At 46.1% G+C, this 13,633-nt stretch overlaps 1 protein-coding gene across 2 annotated transcripts in view; it reads left to right on the forward strand.

Annotated features, from left to right (window-relative positions):
• The window catches only part of ccdc88c (coiled-coil domain containing 88C), a 56,597-nt gene that overhangs the window by 11,874 nt on the left and 31,090 nt on the right, over nt 1-13,633 (forward strand). For both annotated transcript variants that reach the window (XM_048228463.1, XM_048228464.1), the window contains exons 4-5: nt 10,680-10,749; nt 13,058-13,116. In XM_048228463.1, coding sequence (XP_048084420.1) covers nt 10,680-10,749; nt 13,058-13,116 — 129 coding nt within the window. The remainder of the gene's footprint in view (nt 1-10,679; nt 10,750-13,057; nt 13,117-13,633) is intronic.

Consider the following 13,633-nt stretch of genomic DNA (forward strand, 5'->3'; position numbering starts at 1 on the left):
ATACCAGCAGCTTTTGTTCATACATTGAGTGTCTCAGAAAGGGCCTGGATGCATCGTATGATGTATTTCAGTGTGCAGAGTTTCTTTTTTGTGCTTTTCTGCTACAAGCAGCCTAGTTCCCATAGGTGTCCAGTTACCCCTGCCCCTCACACACATTTAATGCCCCCACACACACACACACACACACACACACACACACACACACACACACACACACACACACACACACACACATGGTCGCCTACAGGCAATAGCACATTCTTTCTTTCTTCCACCATCACCACCTACCCCCAACTATCTCTCTAGGTTCCAGTATTAGGACTTTGAACTGCTCTGGTTTTCCATCCCATGTCCTTCAGTTTGAAATCGGCGTTCCTCCCTCACTGTGTGTGTGTGTGTGTGCATGCATGTGCACATGCGTGTGCCTCTCCCACCTCTCTGCACAGGAAACCCCCTCCTGAGACTGCTGCCGTGGGAAACGCAAAAAACAAACCCCTCCCTTTCACACACACACACACACACACACACACACACACACACACACACACACTCTTTCTTCAAGATTGCAACATCTATCTGGTGTGTTTTATTTGGCCACACAGGCCGTCCTCACCTGCGTGTAGTTAAGGAGCCGTCCATTACAGCACATAGAGACTGGGCTCTGAATGGCAGCCAACTGCAGTTGTTTTCTTTCTGCCTAGTGTGTGAATCCAGCACTTACCATTGGAGATGTTTGGGAGATGGTGTACTTGGCTCAATCTCGTGTGTGTGTGTGTGTGTGTGTGTGAGTGTGTGTGCCTGCATACTTGTGGAGGTTCTGGCTCTGTAGCCTATAACAGTTCAATTTGATGTGACACCAGCATCTCTTTTCTCTTTTGTGTAATAGTATAGTCTGTGCTTCAGTTCACAGTGCATTGCAGACCCCGCCCAGCGTGTGTGTGTGTGTGTGTGTGTGTGTGTGTGTGTGTGCGCGCGTATGTGTGTAGTTGGACTCCTTTAGCTGTGTGTGGACCGCTATCCTGTTTGTCTCATAGCTCAGTCCAGGCCAAGCCGGTGTCTAATGACTCACAGCGAGCAAGAGTCCTGATTTCAAAGCAGCGCCATCTTAAATAACTACCTCCTCAGGGGCCAAACATTATATTTTACAAGACATGTCACAGTGCCTTGTGTTGTGTAAAAACATTGAGCCTAAATGCTAATAAAATCTGACTCAATGTTACCAGAGGGTGTGTTGACAATTTTGGGAGTGTTGTCATGCAATGGTTTTATAGCAGTATATTTCTTTAAACAAAGACACTCTTTTCCATTGAAAACTGTGCTTTATCTCATGCAGGTGTTTATTTTGCAGCAAAGTGCCGTTAGCTTTGGACCAACACACAGCTGTCTCCTCTCTCTGTAGCTCCAGGCTGTGCTTTGTTGTGGTGCAGCAAATCTTTGTGTGTGTGTGTGGAGTGTGTTTTAAGGATTGGCCTATGTTTTTGGTATGGCTCTCATGGGTGTACTTAAAGGCCTAGGCTATTTTAAAATGTGGTGCTTCTGATGGAATACATATGCATCAGGGATTGTTTGTGTGTGTGTGTTGGCGAGCATGTGTTAGTGTGTGTGTGTGTGTGTGTTTTTGTTGCGGTGCCACACTGCGCCCAAGTGTGTGAGGTTGTCGGCACCGCTGATCTCACCCCTTTGTCCGGCCCTGTCGTCGCTAATGGCTAACGCGGCTAATGGTCTACGAGGGCTTTTGAAGGCTACCGGTGGGGGCCCCATGCTGCTTCAGCGCTCTCTGGCTCGCTCTCCCGTGGTCCGAGCCCACTCTCTGCCAGCATCTGTTTCTGAGTGGAGTGGAGTGGAGAGGAGCTAGGCAGGAGCCCTGGCGCTAGCTAGCGCTGAGTGGATGCAGCCAGCTTTTGGAATACAAATCCCCTGAGGAGAGGCTGAGCCTGTGGTTACCTCCACACTAGTTTGTTTTTTTGGTGTTTTAAAATGCTTTTAGCACTAATACGATCTCAGTCCAGATGCAGGTTTACAATTCTGGTTCTTTCAAACGAAAGGTTTTGTATAAAATACCTAATAATACATTTAAGTGATATACATGAACACATGGCCTACCAATAAGAGTAGTCAGGTATCTGCAGACCTTTGCTCCTATCTCAAATGTTGAAGTTGAAATAGTTTGGTATTTAATTCAAAGTGGAGAACATGTAGAAGGGCCAAGACATGGTCACCCTCTACCTTGATTGTAACCCTCTACCTAACTGTTGTCAAGTAGTTGTCAAGTGAGCGGACAGGTACACACACACACACACACACACACACACACACAGAGGCAGACCCAACCCTATTAGGGGGTGAGGGTAATCATATCTTAAAAGTTTGCTTAATTTTGTTGAATTATAGAAGCTAGAAGTGATGCCAAATGAAGAGCCATTTGGGAGCTGACGCACTAAAAACAGCCGGAATCCCATCATTTGTAGTCAGTCCCTGATGCAGTGTCATCTTGACATGAAATAGCTCATGAGGTTAAAATGCTTCCTCCGCTCTTTTCTGGGTATTCATATTCATAAAAGACTCCAAGTCTTCTCAGAATATGAGACTGTGGGGAAAATACCTAATTTCGAGATATGAATCAGTTATGACATAACGTAACGTTTTAATCTTAATCATTGAGTTCCAGAGTGTGTTCCAGAGTAAAGGATAGGTGTACTGTACCTATGATGACCACCCCTACCTCCACTCCCTCAGGTCAGCTGGAGCTTGTGCCCCCGGCACTGTGAGGTTGCCTGCTGACCGTGTGAATGCTCAGCTGGGTGGGAGTTCTCTGTCTGTCTGTTTCTTTCTCTCTCTGCTTTCTGTTTCCCCTTTTGTTTGGCAGGGGAGAGGCAGGGGAGGGAGCTGCTGTTAGTTGCGCTTAGTTAAGGAGAAAAGAGGGTTACCAGGGAGTCGGGAATCTCTCTCACACACACACACACACACACACTCTCCCCTCTGGACCGCTGGTGCTTTAGATTTATTGAATGGGGTGTGTCAGTCCTGAAAGGTCATTCTCACACACACACACACACACACACACATACATATATACACACACACACACACACTTACTTACTTACTTACTTACTTACTTACTTACTTACTTATTTACTTACTTACATACATACATACATACATACATACATACATACATAAACATGCGCACACACACACACACAGAGGATGGTTTGTGGCTTTACAGAACAGTGTAAGTCACCGTTGCTCTTTTCCTGTGTGTGCAGTGAGTGAATCACTTTTCTTTTCTTTCTAGCTCTCTCACTCCCTCTCTCTCACTGACTGACTCCGCCTATTTTTTGGCAGAGGCCAATCAGATTCTTAGATGGACTCCAGACTTTGTACCCTTCACACGCACTCCTGAGATGAGCTGTTTGCATTTGCGCTTACTCCACTAAAGCGTAAACAAATATGAAAATCGCTTGTGGAAAAGACCCAGCAGCTATTAGTTTTGGCTCACTTCTTACCACCCCGCCAGGTGTAAATATGGGACACACACACACACACACACACAAGGAATGGAAAACTGCAGCTGATAACACTTATAAACCACTTATTCATCATATTCAGCCTAATCTCGGCTATTGTCCAACCATCAGTCCAACCATATTGTTCTTTGCACTTCTGGTTGGATGTCAACTGCATTTCATTGGCTCTGTACCTGTACTCTGCTAAGTAAGGGATAACGGCCGCCGAGGTGTCCTGTTATACGGAATTAATGGATGAGGGCGAGAGGCTAAGAACTAGAACAAAGAAAAGTTGCCTCCGCCCAAGTCCATTAATTCCGTATAACAGGACACCTCGAAGGCCTTTATCCCGCTTATCACCCGGTTGCCACTATAGGCAATAGTCGTGCTTTTAACACGCAAAGGAAACAAGCAGTTCCGTTTAAAAAGAAGCCGAGTTGTACAATGGTCTTTGGCCCTATCACAGCGATCGCATGGACAGTAAGCTTGTTTACAGTTGATTCCATTGTTGCAAAGCCTGCTTTCAGGCTCAACCGTAGTCCTACTGTGGTTGTTATAGTTACCATTCATAAGCATTGATATGGAACTGTGATTAAACTTTTTTTTACCAGATCTACGTACTTCATTGTTGTCCAGTTGTCCTGTTATTCCTAATTAATAGCCACCCCACCAGCCAATCAGAAAAGAGTATTCTTCTCTCCGGGTGATAAATGACAATAAAGTTGAATCTAATCTAATCTAATGAGGCAAGACTGAGGCCATGCTTTTGTGATGCCCACAGAAAACAAGGTGTGTGTGTGTGTGTGGGGGGGGCAAGGGGGTGGGGTTGTTTCACTGGGAGGTCATGTGACAGGAAGTGGCGAGAGGCCCTCCGTCTGCCGGATCACGTGTCGTCCCTTGCCTTAGTGCACCTGCCAGTGTTTACCTGGCCTTCACGTTCACCACTGCTTTCATCTGCTGTTTGCACAAGTTGTTGACACACACACATACACACACACATACTTTTTTCTCTCGATCTCTAAATCCTCTCTTTTCATTCCTCCCCCTTTTCTCTACTTTTCTCCTTGCTTTCATGTTCCTCTCATTTTGTATCTGTGTTTAGTTTCTCTCTATCTCTCTCTCTCTCTCTCCCTCCTTGTGTTGACCAGTGCTGTTTGGTCTGTCTGAGGGTGTTTTGGAATTCCATGGCTCTGTTGTCTTTGTGGCTGTTTTCCTGTGTATGACTATTCATAGGCACAGGTCTTTGCCTGGACAGCCATACTAAGTGCAGTAGGTCATTGACTGCAAGGAGAACTGGGCCACAAACACTGGGACACACACACACACACACACACACACACACACACACACAGAGTTGTGGTGAATGACATATGCGCAGCACCCACCAGTGTGGTCTTTTTTGCCTGGTGGGTTGGTCAGTGTGGGATTGGTATTGATCAGCATTTCGGAGGCCTACTGTGTGTGTGTGTGTGGCAGTGGGTGCAGTGGTTATATGGATCAGAGTGGAAACCATGCACAGAATGCCAACTGCTCCGCCAGTTTAAGCTGAAGTGAAACCTTCAAAGGCTTTTCTTTTTCTTTCTTCCTCTCTTCCTCTCTTTTGTTTTTTTTTTTCCCTCTCTCACTCTCTCCCAGTAAAATGCTCCCAGTGCATTTAAATTAACCTGGCCCACATCCTTGAGCTTTTATTCTTCTAAAATTCCTCTCATTACTTCACTCTACACTCCTCTGTTGGGATTACTGAGTTCAACCGCAAACTTTTTCTCCACCAAGACTGACTGTAATGGTCCTTCTCAGTGTTCTTGTAATAATCTTGTGTAAGAACACTTTATTTTGTAGTTTCATTTCTGGCAGTTTTTGAATAGCTGTGTATTGTATTTTCTCCAGATTACATCTAGCAGTATAAAGGCGAATATTAATCTGGAGGTAAGATCCCACAATCTGGTGGTTGTTGGTGCCGTACGTCACTAGTTGAGTTGCAGGTACTAGCGCACATACACAGAAGCTCATTATGCACCCTATTCCCTTTTCCCTTGATGATTTTCTGTGTGCATGACTTGAACTTACACACACACACACACACACACATACACACATATATAGAGTGGTGATTGGAGCAGGTGCAGGTGTTGAAGATGAGCTGTCTCTGAGTGCTTGTTATCCCTCTCCAGGGTGACTGACTGTGTGTGTGTGTGTGTGTGTGTGTGTGTAGTGGGGTCTGTGGATGCACTAATCTTTAGCCTAACTCATCCCCGAGACAGAATGAGGAGGTGTGTGTGCACCAGCGCCAGCGGCACTCTAGGGAGGTGTGGAGTAGGAGCCAGCCAGACAGCTCTGTGCTGCTGAGCTTGTTCCCCCGGAGAGCCCCTCTCCAGAAGCCAATCAGAAGCTCAGGAAAGACCCTCACACAGGAGTAGAGTGTTCTCTCATGGGTGGGAGTGTCTCACACACCCTCTGCCCTCCTACCCACTCTTCTCATCTCCTCTCCAAACCTCTCTTCATCTCCTTTCTTGTCCTTTATAATGCCCCTCTCTTCACCATTTCCTCTTCCCCTCCCTCGTCAGCCTCTCCTCTTTGAGTTCTCTCCATCATCCCATCTCTCTGTTTTTTTCCCCTCAGCTCAATTCAGATTCTGCCCCTCCTCTATTTTTTACTGCCCCTTTCTATCATCCGGTTGTCTCTTCTCCCCCTGTCTTCTCCTCTCCTCTCCCTTTCCCTCCCCCTGTCTTCCCCCATGTCTCCTTACATCTCTCCTCCTCTCCTCCTCCAGGGCATTCCCTGTGCTGCACAATGGAGCTCTCTCTCTCTCTCTCTCTCTCTCTCTCTCTCTCTCTCTCTCTCTCTCTCTCTCTCTCTCTCTCTCTCTCCTTCCCTGTCTCTCTCTCTCTTACCCTCTCTCCAGGGTGCTCTCTGCATGGCACAATGGGGTGCTGAGGGCTCCAGAGGAGCCTCTATTGAGCTGCTGGGAGAATGGCTCAGGGTGTGTCTGGCCTGCGATAAGCCACCCCGCTGCCCCCGGACTGCACTGCCATTGTGGGGTTGGGGTTGGCGCTCTCAGGGCCGCCCTGCCAGAAAGGGAATTAAGGATGAGCCCAGGCCGAGAGGCAGGAGTGCAGGTATGAATGGAGGTCTCCAGACAGGGATACAGAGACACGCATAACAATTCGGCCTCACTCACGCTCGAGTGTGTGTGTGTGTGTGTGTGTGTGTGTGTTTTTGTGTGTGTGTGAGGGAGAGACCGGAAGAGCATATAGAAAGAGGAAGGCAGAGAGGGTCTAGTTAGTTTTCAGTGTGTGTGTGTGTGTGTGTGTGTGTGTTTAGGTAGGTGTGTGTCTGTGTGTGTTTATAATAGCATATTCAAGGGCACTGGCTGTTTTAATAGAGTGGGGTGCTATCTTGCTCTTCCCATGGCCACAGGAGGGTGTGGCTGTGGATGTAGGCGTGTCTACTTCTCTCAGGAGTGCTGTGGTTGGCAGCTTAGCAGGGGACTGATTTGATTAGCAGGTCTGCAGTGAGCCTTGCCTCCCTTGTCAGCCTGATGCTGAGGGTAAGACTGAGGGGGAATTCCAGAGAGTTTCCCCAAGACTCCCAGCACTTCTCATTCATGTACTTACCCTCTCTTTCTCTCTTTCCCAGTCTCTATTTCTGTCTTTTTCAGTTTCTTTTTCTCTTCTGTTTTTAATCTAATCTATTCCTCTTTGTTTTCTTGTGTTTTTTTCTCCTACCTTGATTCCTTGCTTGCTTTCTCACTTTCTTTTGGAGCTCACACTGTGAAGGCTCCCCTACAGAGCATCAGTATCACAGAAACACTAATCAGTCAACCCCCCTTCCACACACACACACACACACACACACACACACATACTGAAACAGCCCTTAGACAGCCTTCTTCTCGCTGAGGGTGCCATGATAGCCATCAGATAGAACCACAGCGTTTGGCACGAGATGAATGGACAGTCTGTGTGTGTCCTTTCCCCATCTCCTCCTTCCTCATCTCCAATGGAAACGATATGAAAACATGTCCCACGCTGACGCAAAACACTAATAACTGAGGCCCTCTTTCAAAGACATTTTTTCCTTCTTTCTTTTGAATGTGTTTTGGCTCCTTCGTTGGAGACGTGTTTTTGCGTTCGGCCCACAGAACCCCCCCCTCGCTGGTTTGGCGTTGATAGCCATCACGTGTTGACAGCGAGCCTTCACACGGGGCCGTGGATGTGTCCAGAGGCGAGTGAGAACACGGAGCCGCAGCAGCGCCCGGGAATGGAGGAAGCTGAGTGGAAAACACAGGGGGCCGGTGCCAGGGTCAGATTAGGGATTCCGGATTGTTCTGAGAGCCAGTAAAGGAAATGGGCTTCTGGAACGGCTCGTGAGGCAGGCGGCGGCGGTCCAGTGGCCTACATATCTGTGCGATGAGGTCTGCTCTCCGACATGCCAGACCTCTTCTTTAAAGCGCCTTAGACACACACACACACACACTGTGACACACACACAAAATAATCTTTTTCTCTCCCTCTCTATATTTGTCTCTCATACACATTTTTCTCACACACATCTTCCTGTCATAAAACGGCATGATGAGAATCGCCATAACACCAGAGGATTTGGAAACGGGTCTATCACAAATGCACATAATTCCACATTAGCTAGGTGGCTGACGGCGGCCAAAATCAACAGGCTGCGTGCTCTATGTCCAGTCCTGTCCAGGGTGTTTTCCACCACAGAGGCACATTCTTTCCAGCACCTCTATCTCTCTGGGTGCAACAGCAGGCCTCGGGTTAATGAGGGTCAGTGGAAAATGGTAATTATGGGAGGTACATCAATAATGAATACCTGAGTGAGTGTGTGTGTGTGTGTGTGTGTGTGTGTGTGTGTCTCCATATCACCTTGCTCTCCTGCCTGTCCCTTTCAGCATGCTGATTGAATTGCAGCATGTATAGTTGAACGACACACGGCAGGCCTCAGTTTGGTGATGATGGTGGGTGTGTGTATCACTGTGTTGTGGCAGGCCTGCGGTATGTCATCTCTGTTTGTGTGTGTGTGTGTGTGTGAGAGAGTGAGAGATGCACAGCTGTCTGGTCAGATTCCCTTCATGGTTAGCTGACTGCAGCACTTTACCTGATTGGATGTGGAATTTGAGAATTTGCAGATGGCTGAAGTATGTTGTGGTCATGTTCTGTATTATTGGTCTCTCTCTCTTTCTTTCTCTCTCTCTCTCTCTCACACACACTCTTTCTTTCTTTCTCTCTCTCTCTCTCTCTCTCTCTCTCTTTCTCTTTCTCTTGCTCACTGTGTGTGTGTGTGATTGTAAGAAGTAGAAAATTGCATCTTATCTCCATCAAATTATGACCATTTAAGGGTATAGTCATATTATGTTAAGCAGTGTGTGTAAAGCTGATAAAGTATGAGCGTACAGTGAGATGTGCGTATGATGTGTGTGTGTGTGTGTGTGTGTGTTTGAGAGCTGGACAGTGTGTGTAAGGAGATCGCAGGTGTGATCTCTTCCATCCTCAAGTTTGCCTATTATGTGCCTGTGTGTGTAAGATAACACCACCTCGTCTCCTACGCAAAAGTCCAGTCACTCCCCATCTGACTTCCTAGCCATCACCCGAGTTAAAGTTCTCCCTCGCTGGAGAACCGAGGGGTTTGTATGGCCCCTCTAGGCCACCATACTGTAAATGACAGCTAGCAGACAGCTCAGTGTTTTGGGTCTCTTTTTTTTCATTCTGTGGCATGCATTCACTTTAAGCATCAGTGAGCTTTCAGCTAATTAAGCCTTGGTGTATTACAAAACAGGAGATGGATTGTGTGTGTGTGTGTTTTGATCTTCTTATTGTCATAACCCAGAGTTTGTGACAGATGGTGGAGGACCGACGGAGTCCCATAATTTCTATCTCCATGATAACTGGCTCACTTCACTGAGCTGGAAACTTGTTTTAATGACAGGCTTGTGTTGGGAAGATATGTAATTAAATTTTTTGCTTGGAAGATCATTTTTGAAGTGGGACTCCTCAATTCCCCAATTCTCTCCCACTAAGACACACTACTGTGTGTGCTAGCAGTATGTCTGTCTCAGAGAGAGAGAGAGAGAGAGAATCCATCTTGCCCTTATTTCTGTTATAATTACATGTCATTGGAGAGAGAGAGACACACACAGAGAGAAAGAGAGTTGTATTTCAATTGTAATACCATATATAAGTATAGGATATGATGGTTCTTTATTTTCTTATCTGATAGACTCTTTATTTGTATATGTGTGTTGGTGGGTGGAAGCTCTTTGTGTGCCGTATAGAGTAGCCCAGTAGCCATGTGTATGGTGAGTGCTGGGTGAGATAAGGGTACTAAGTGTTCCTGTGTGTCAACGTGCATGTGGGGGTGTGTGGGTACATCTCAGTAGGGAGCTGCCCCTGTGTGTGTTTTGGAATGATGAGTGTTGGGTTGCATGGACATGTCTGGTCTTGTCTGGTGTGTGTGTGTGTGTGTGTGTGTGTGTGTGTGCGTGTGTGCAAGCACATATGTACCTGTGTGTGTAGAATGTTTCCATGGAGGCCTTTGTGCTGGAGCTCAGGACCACCAACACACACACACACACACACACACACACACACAGACACACAGACACATTTGCCTTACAGGACGCTGTTAAGTCTGGTTTCCTTCCCCTTTCAGCCAGGTGCACTCACCCCTGGTATCATGAACACCACTTTAATGTGTCTTAGTAACAAGCGTTGACTGCTTTTACATGATGTTCTTTCTGCTCTTATCGTGGCCACTCAAGACCATAGACTATTTAAATAGCTCAAGGCCCATCCGATCGCAGTGTTTTCAAAAGTCAGCTTGTAATGAGTTGGTAACCAAACACCTGTCCATTGCATTGTTCGATACATTAGTGAACCTGCCTGCAGTGCCCAGTGTGTGGCAGAATGGTGGAGAAAGGTTTTGGTTACATAAGGGAAACATTATCATACAATCTAACAACATTGGCTAGTAGCTACATTTTGAGTTTCAACCCCAAAACTTGTACATCTTTGTCTCTGGTATGCAGTGATAAGTACACAGTGTTGTGTTTACTTCAGTGGTGAAATAAGCCCGAGCATGTTATCACTGTGACTACTGGCAGTGCTTTGACCTCTTGTTGACCTCTTCTGTTCTGTGTTGTGTCTTGTCTCCCAACAGGAGAGTCTCCAGCAGCTGATCCTCATGAACCTGCCCAACGTGCTCACCATCGCCAAGGACCCACTCTCAGGTGTGCCACCTGCCGCAGATAACCTTTGCTCCGATGTCTCTGTTCTTATCTAACGGTCATGTTAGTCTTGACGTCTTTTTTTTTTGTTTCTCCTTTCAACAGTACTAGTTAGAGGATATGACTTCAGATTCAGTACTTAAGAAAAGATGATGGACAGGAAACTTAGCAGAATGTAAGGCTAACTGGTATTTCATTAATGGCTTGGGAGAGGTCAGTGCAGGACACTGATTAAAAAAAACACCCTGATCTGTTTGGTCAGCTTGTGTTTTTATGAATGTGCGCAGACACCTGTGTGTGTGCAGAAGAAAGTGTGTGCTTAGCAGTGTGTCATCGTGAAGGATGCAGCACCCTGTAATAAGGTCAGGAAAGGGAATGGCAGGAAGTGGAAGTGTTGAGGTCTGTCTCTCTCTCTCTCTCTCTCTCTCTCTCTCTCTCTCTGTCTCTCTCTCTCTCTCTCTCTCTCTCTCTCTCTCTCCTCCCTCCCCCTCCCTGTCTGTCTTTTGCTCTATCTCTGAGGGGTGGTGTTGATAGTCTTGTCTGGTCGGAGTTAAGATTATGAGGTGGTGTGGTCATGCTGCTGTCCGCACCATGTCCGGTCTATGCAGCTGGAGGAAATGTTTTCAGTAGGCCTAATGTGTTTGTGGTGTTGTATTGATAGGCTAATTACAATGGAGATGTTAGTTTGTAGACATTTCTGCAAATAAATACATAAAGTCGTTGTTTTCCCCCCTATGACCCATATTGCACCCATTGTGCTGATAGCACTGAAGTAGTTAAAAAGCCAGTTCGTCCTGTTTATCATCGTACTGTATGGAACCGGGTCATGGCTATTCTCAGCCAGTGAATAAGATGGGGTTTATTTACATTTACTGCTAGCAGTAGCCTACTTGTCCATCCGGGTCTTGAACAAAACCCTCCCAATGGTGCTTTGTGCGTTGCCTTTGTTACGACTAGATTGAAATCTGCAGGATGGCGTGTGGTGTGCGTTTGTAGGCGCTGTTCCCAGAACTCTGGTCTGCTCGGCGGCCCAGTGTGGCTAAGCTAGGCTAGGCTAGGTCAGGACAGTGCAAGTTTGTTCAGAGGAATAGTTTGATCCAAGTAGCTGGACGCACTGGGTTCTCTCTTCGTTCCCAGCCTCTAGTGCAGGGCAGTTATCAGATCGATCTCTGGATGCATGTTGGGAATAGGGGTCCGCATATGGGTGGGCCTGGAAAGGGATACTGTGTGTGTGTGTGTGTGTGTGTGTGTGTGTGTGTGTGTGATTTAGCTGACCGGACAAAAGCTGCTTCCTCTGTATAGAGGACATTGTAGAGAGGACAGGGCATTGGCTTTACAATAACTGCCCTTTGCTGGATATTAAACACACACACACACACACACACAAGTATGTAGAGTCTTACTGATTTTTTGACCATGCAAAAGATAGATAGTAATCAGAGAATAAAGTGTTGATGTGTTTCACTTTCACACATGACCCTTTTGTGTGTGTGTGTGTGTGTGTGTGTGTGTGTGGGTTTTGCGAAGCTGTCATTTTGAATTAACTGGTGGGACATCATGATCAATTTTTGGCTTTGGGCAATGGTCCAAAATCAATCAGGTTAAATAAAAAGAGAATTTGATTGAATTTGCGGATTGTCGACTCCTATCCAACATAATTGCATTAAAAAGCTATTTGACACAGATTAAGAAACACAAGCAATAGTGTGACATGCATTCACTTACTCTGCCTTAACTTCAGAACTTCTAAGACTGCCTGATTGCAACTGAAAAACATATTTGTATAGCCTACAGGTTACACAACAGCACTTCAGACAGTAAGGGGGCAGCCGTGGCCCACTGGTTAGCACTTCGGACTTGTAACAGGAGGGTTGCCGGTTCGAGCCCCGACCAGTGGGCCGCGGCTGAAGTGCCCTTGAGCAAGGCACCTAACCCCTCACTGCTCCCGGCCAAGCCGCTGAAGCAGGCAGCTCACTGCGCATGGATTAGTGTGTGCTTCACCTCACTGTGTGTTCACTGTGTGCTGTTTGTGTTTCACTAATTCACCGATTGGGTTAAATGCAGAGAATTTCCCTCACGGGATCAAAAAAGTATATATACTTATACTTATACTTATACTGTAGTAGAAAATGTCTGTTGAGAAAAAACAGGATAAGTGGTTAATTGTGTTGCTTGTCATTCTCATGTTATAGCTTGTTCCAGGTATTTCATGCTGTCTAAGCTGGTTTCATTTCTTACTTCACAGGATGGCTTGTTTATGTTGGGGATTGTCAGTATGGTTTGTAATGTCTTGCTTAATATGCCCCTATAGGCAAAAGTATGGAAGAGGTGAAGAGAATGCTGCTTTTGATTCTGGGATGTGCTGTACAGGTAATGTGTGTGTGTGTGTGTGTGTGTGTGTGTGTGTGTGTGTGTGTGAAGAACCATGCTTTTTTGTCTTATGTCAATGGAATCTAATAATTAACAGTAAGCCAAAGGCCTTAAAGCAACACCAAACATCGTTTCAGTGGTTCATCAACTTGTAACAGGGTGAACGGCACTTCTGCATTCGCTTCACAGCCCTCTATCTGCTATAACCGCACTATGTAAGTTTGCCAGATCGGGTAGCGGATCTGTAGTTCAATGGAATGAGACATAAGAAACTACAAATTTGACTTGCATCTGATGTCGCAATACATCGTACTTTCATAAATCGTGCAACATATTCTACCTTGTCTGTGGACATCGTTATTTGCAAAGCCGGTGCTAGATAAACAAATAGCGTGAGTGCGACAGAGGGAAAGTTCTTTGGTGTTGCTTTAAAGTATTGTAATGTTTGCTTTAGTCTTTACGTGTGTGTGTGTGTGTGTGTGAAGAACCATGCTTTTTTTGTCAATGGAATCTAATA

The sequence above is a fragment of the Alosa alosa genome, chromosome 19, assembly GCF_017589495.1.
Source record: "Alosa alosa isolate M-15738 ecotype Scorff River chromosome 19, AALO_Geno_1.1, whole genome shotgun sequence".
NCBI lineage: Eukaryota > Metazoa > Chordata > Actinopteri > Clupeiformes > Clupeidae > Alosa > Alosa alosa.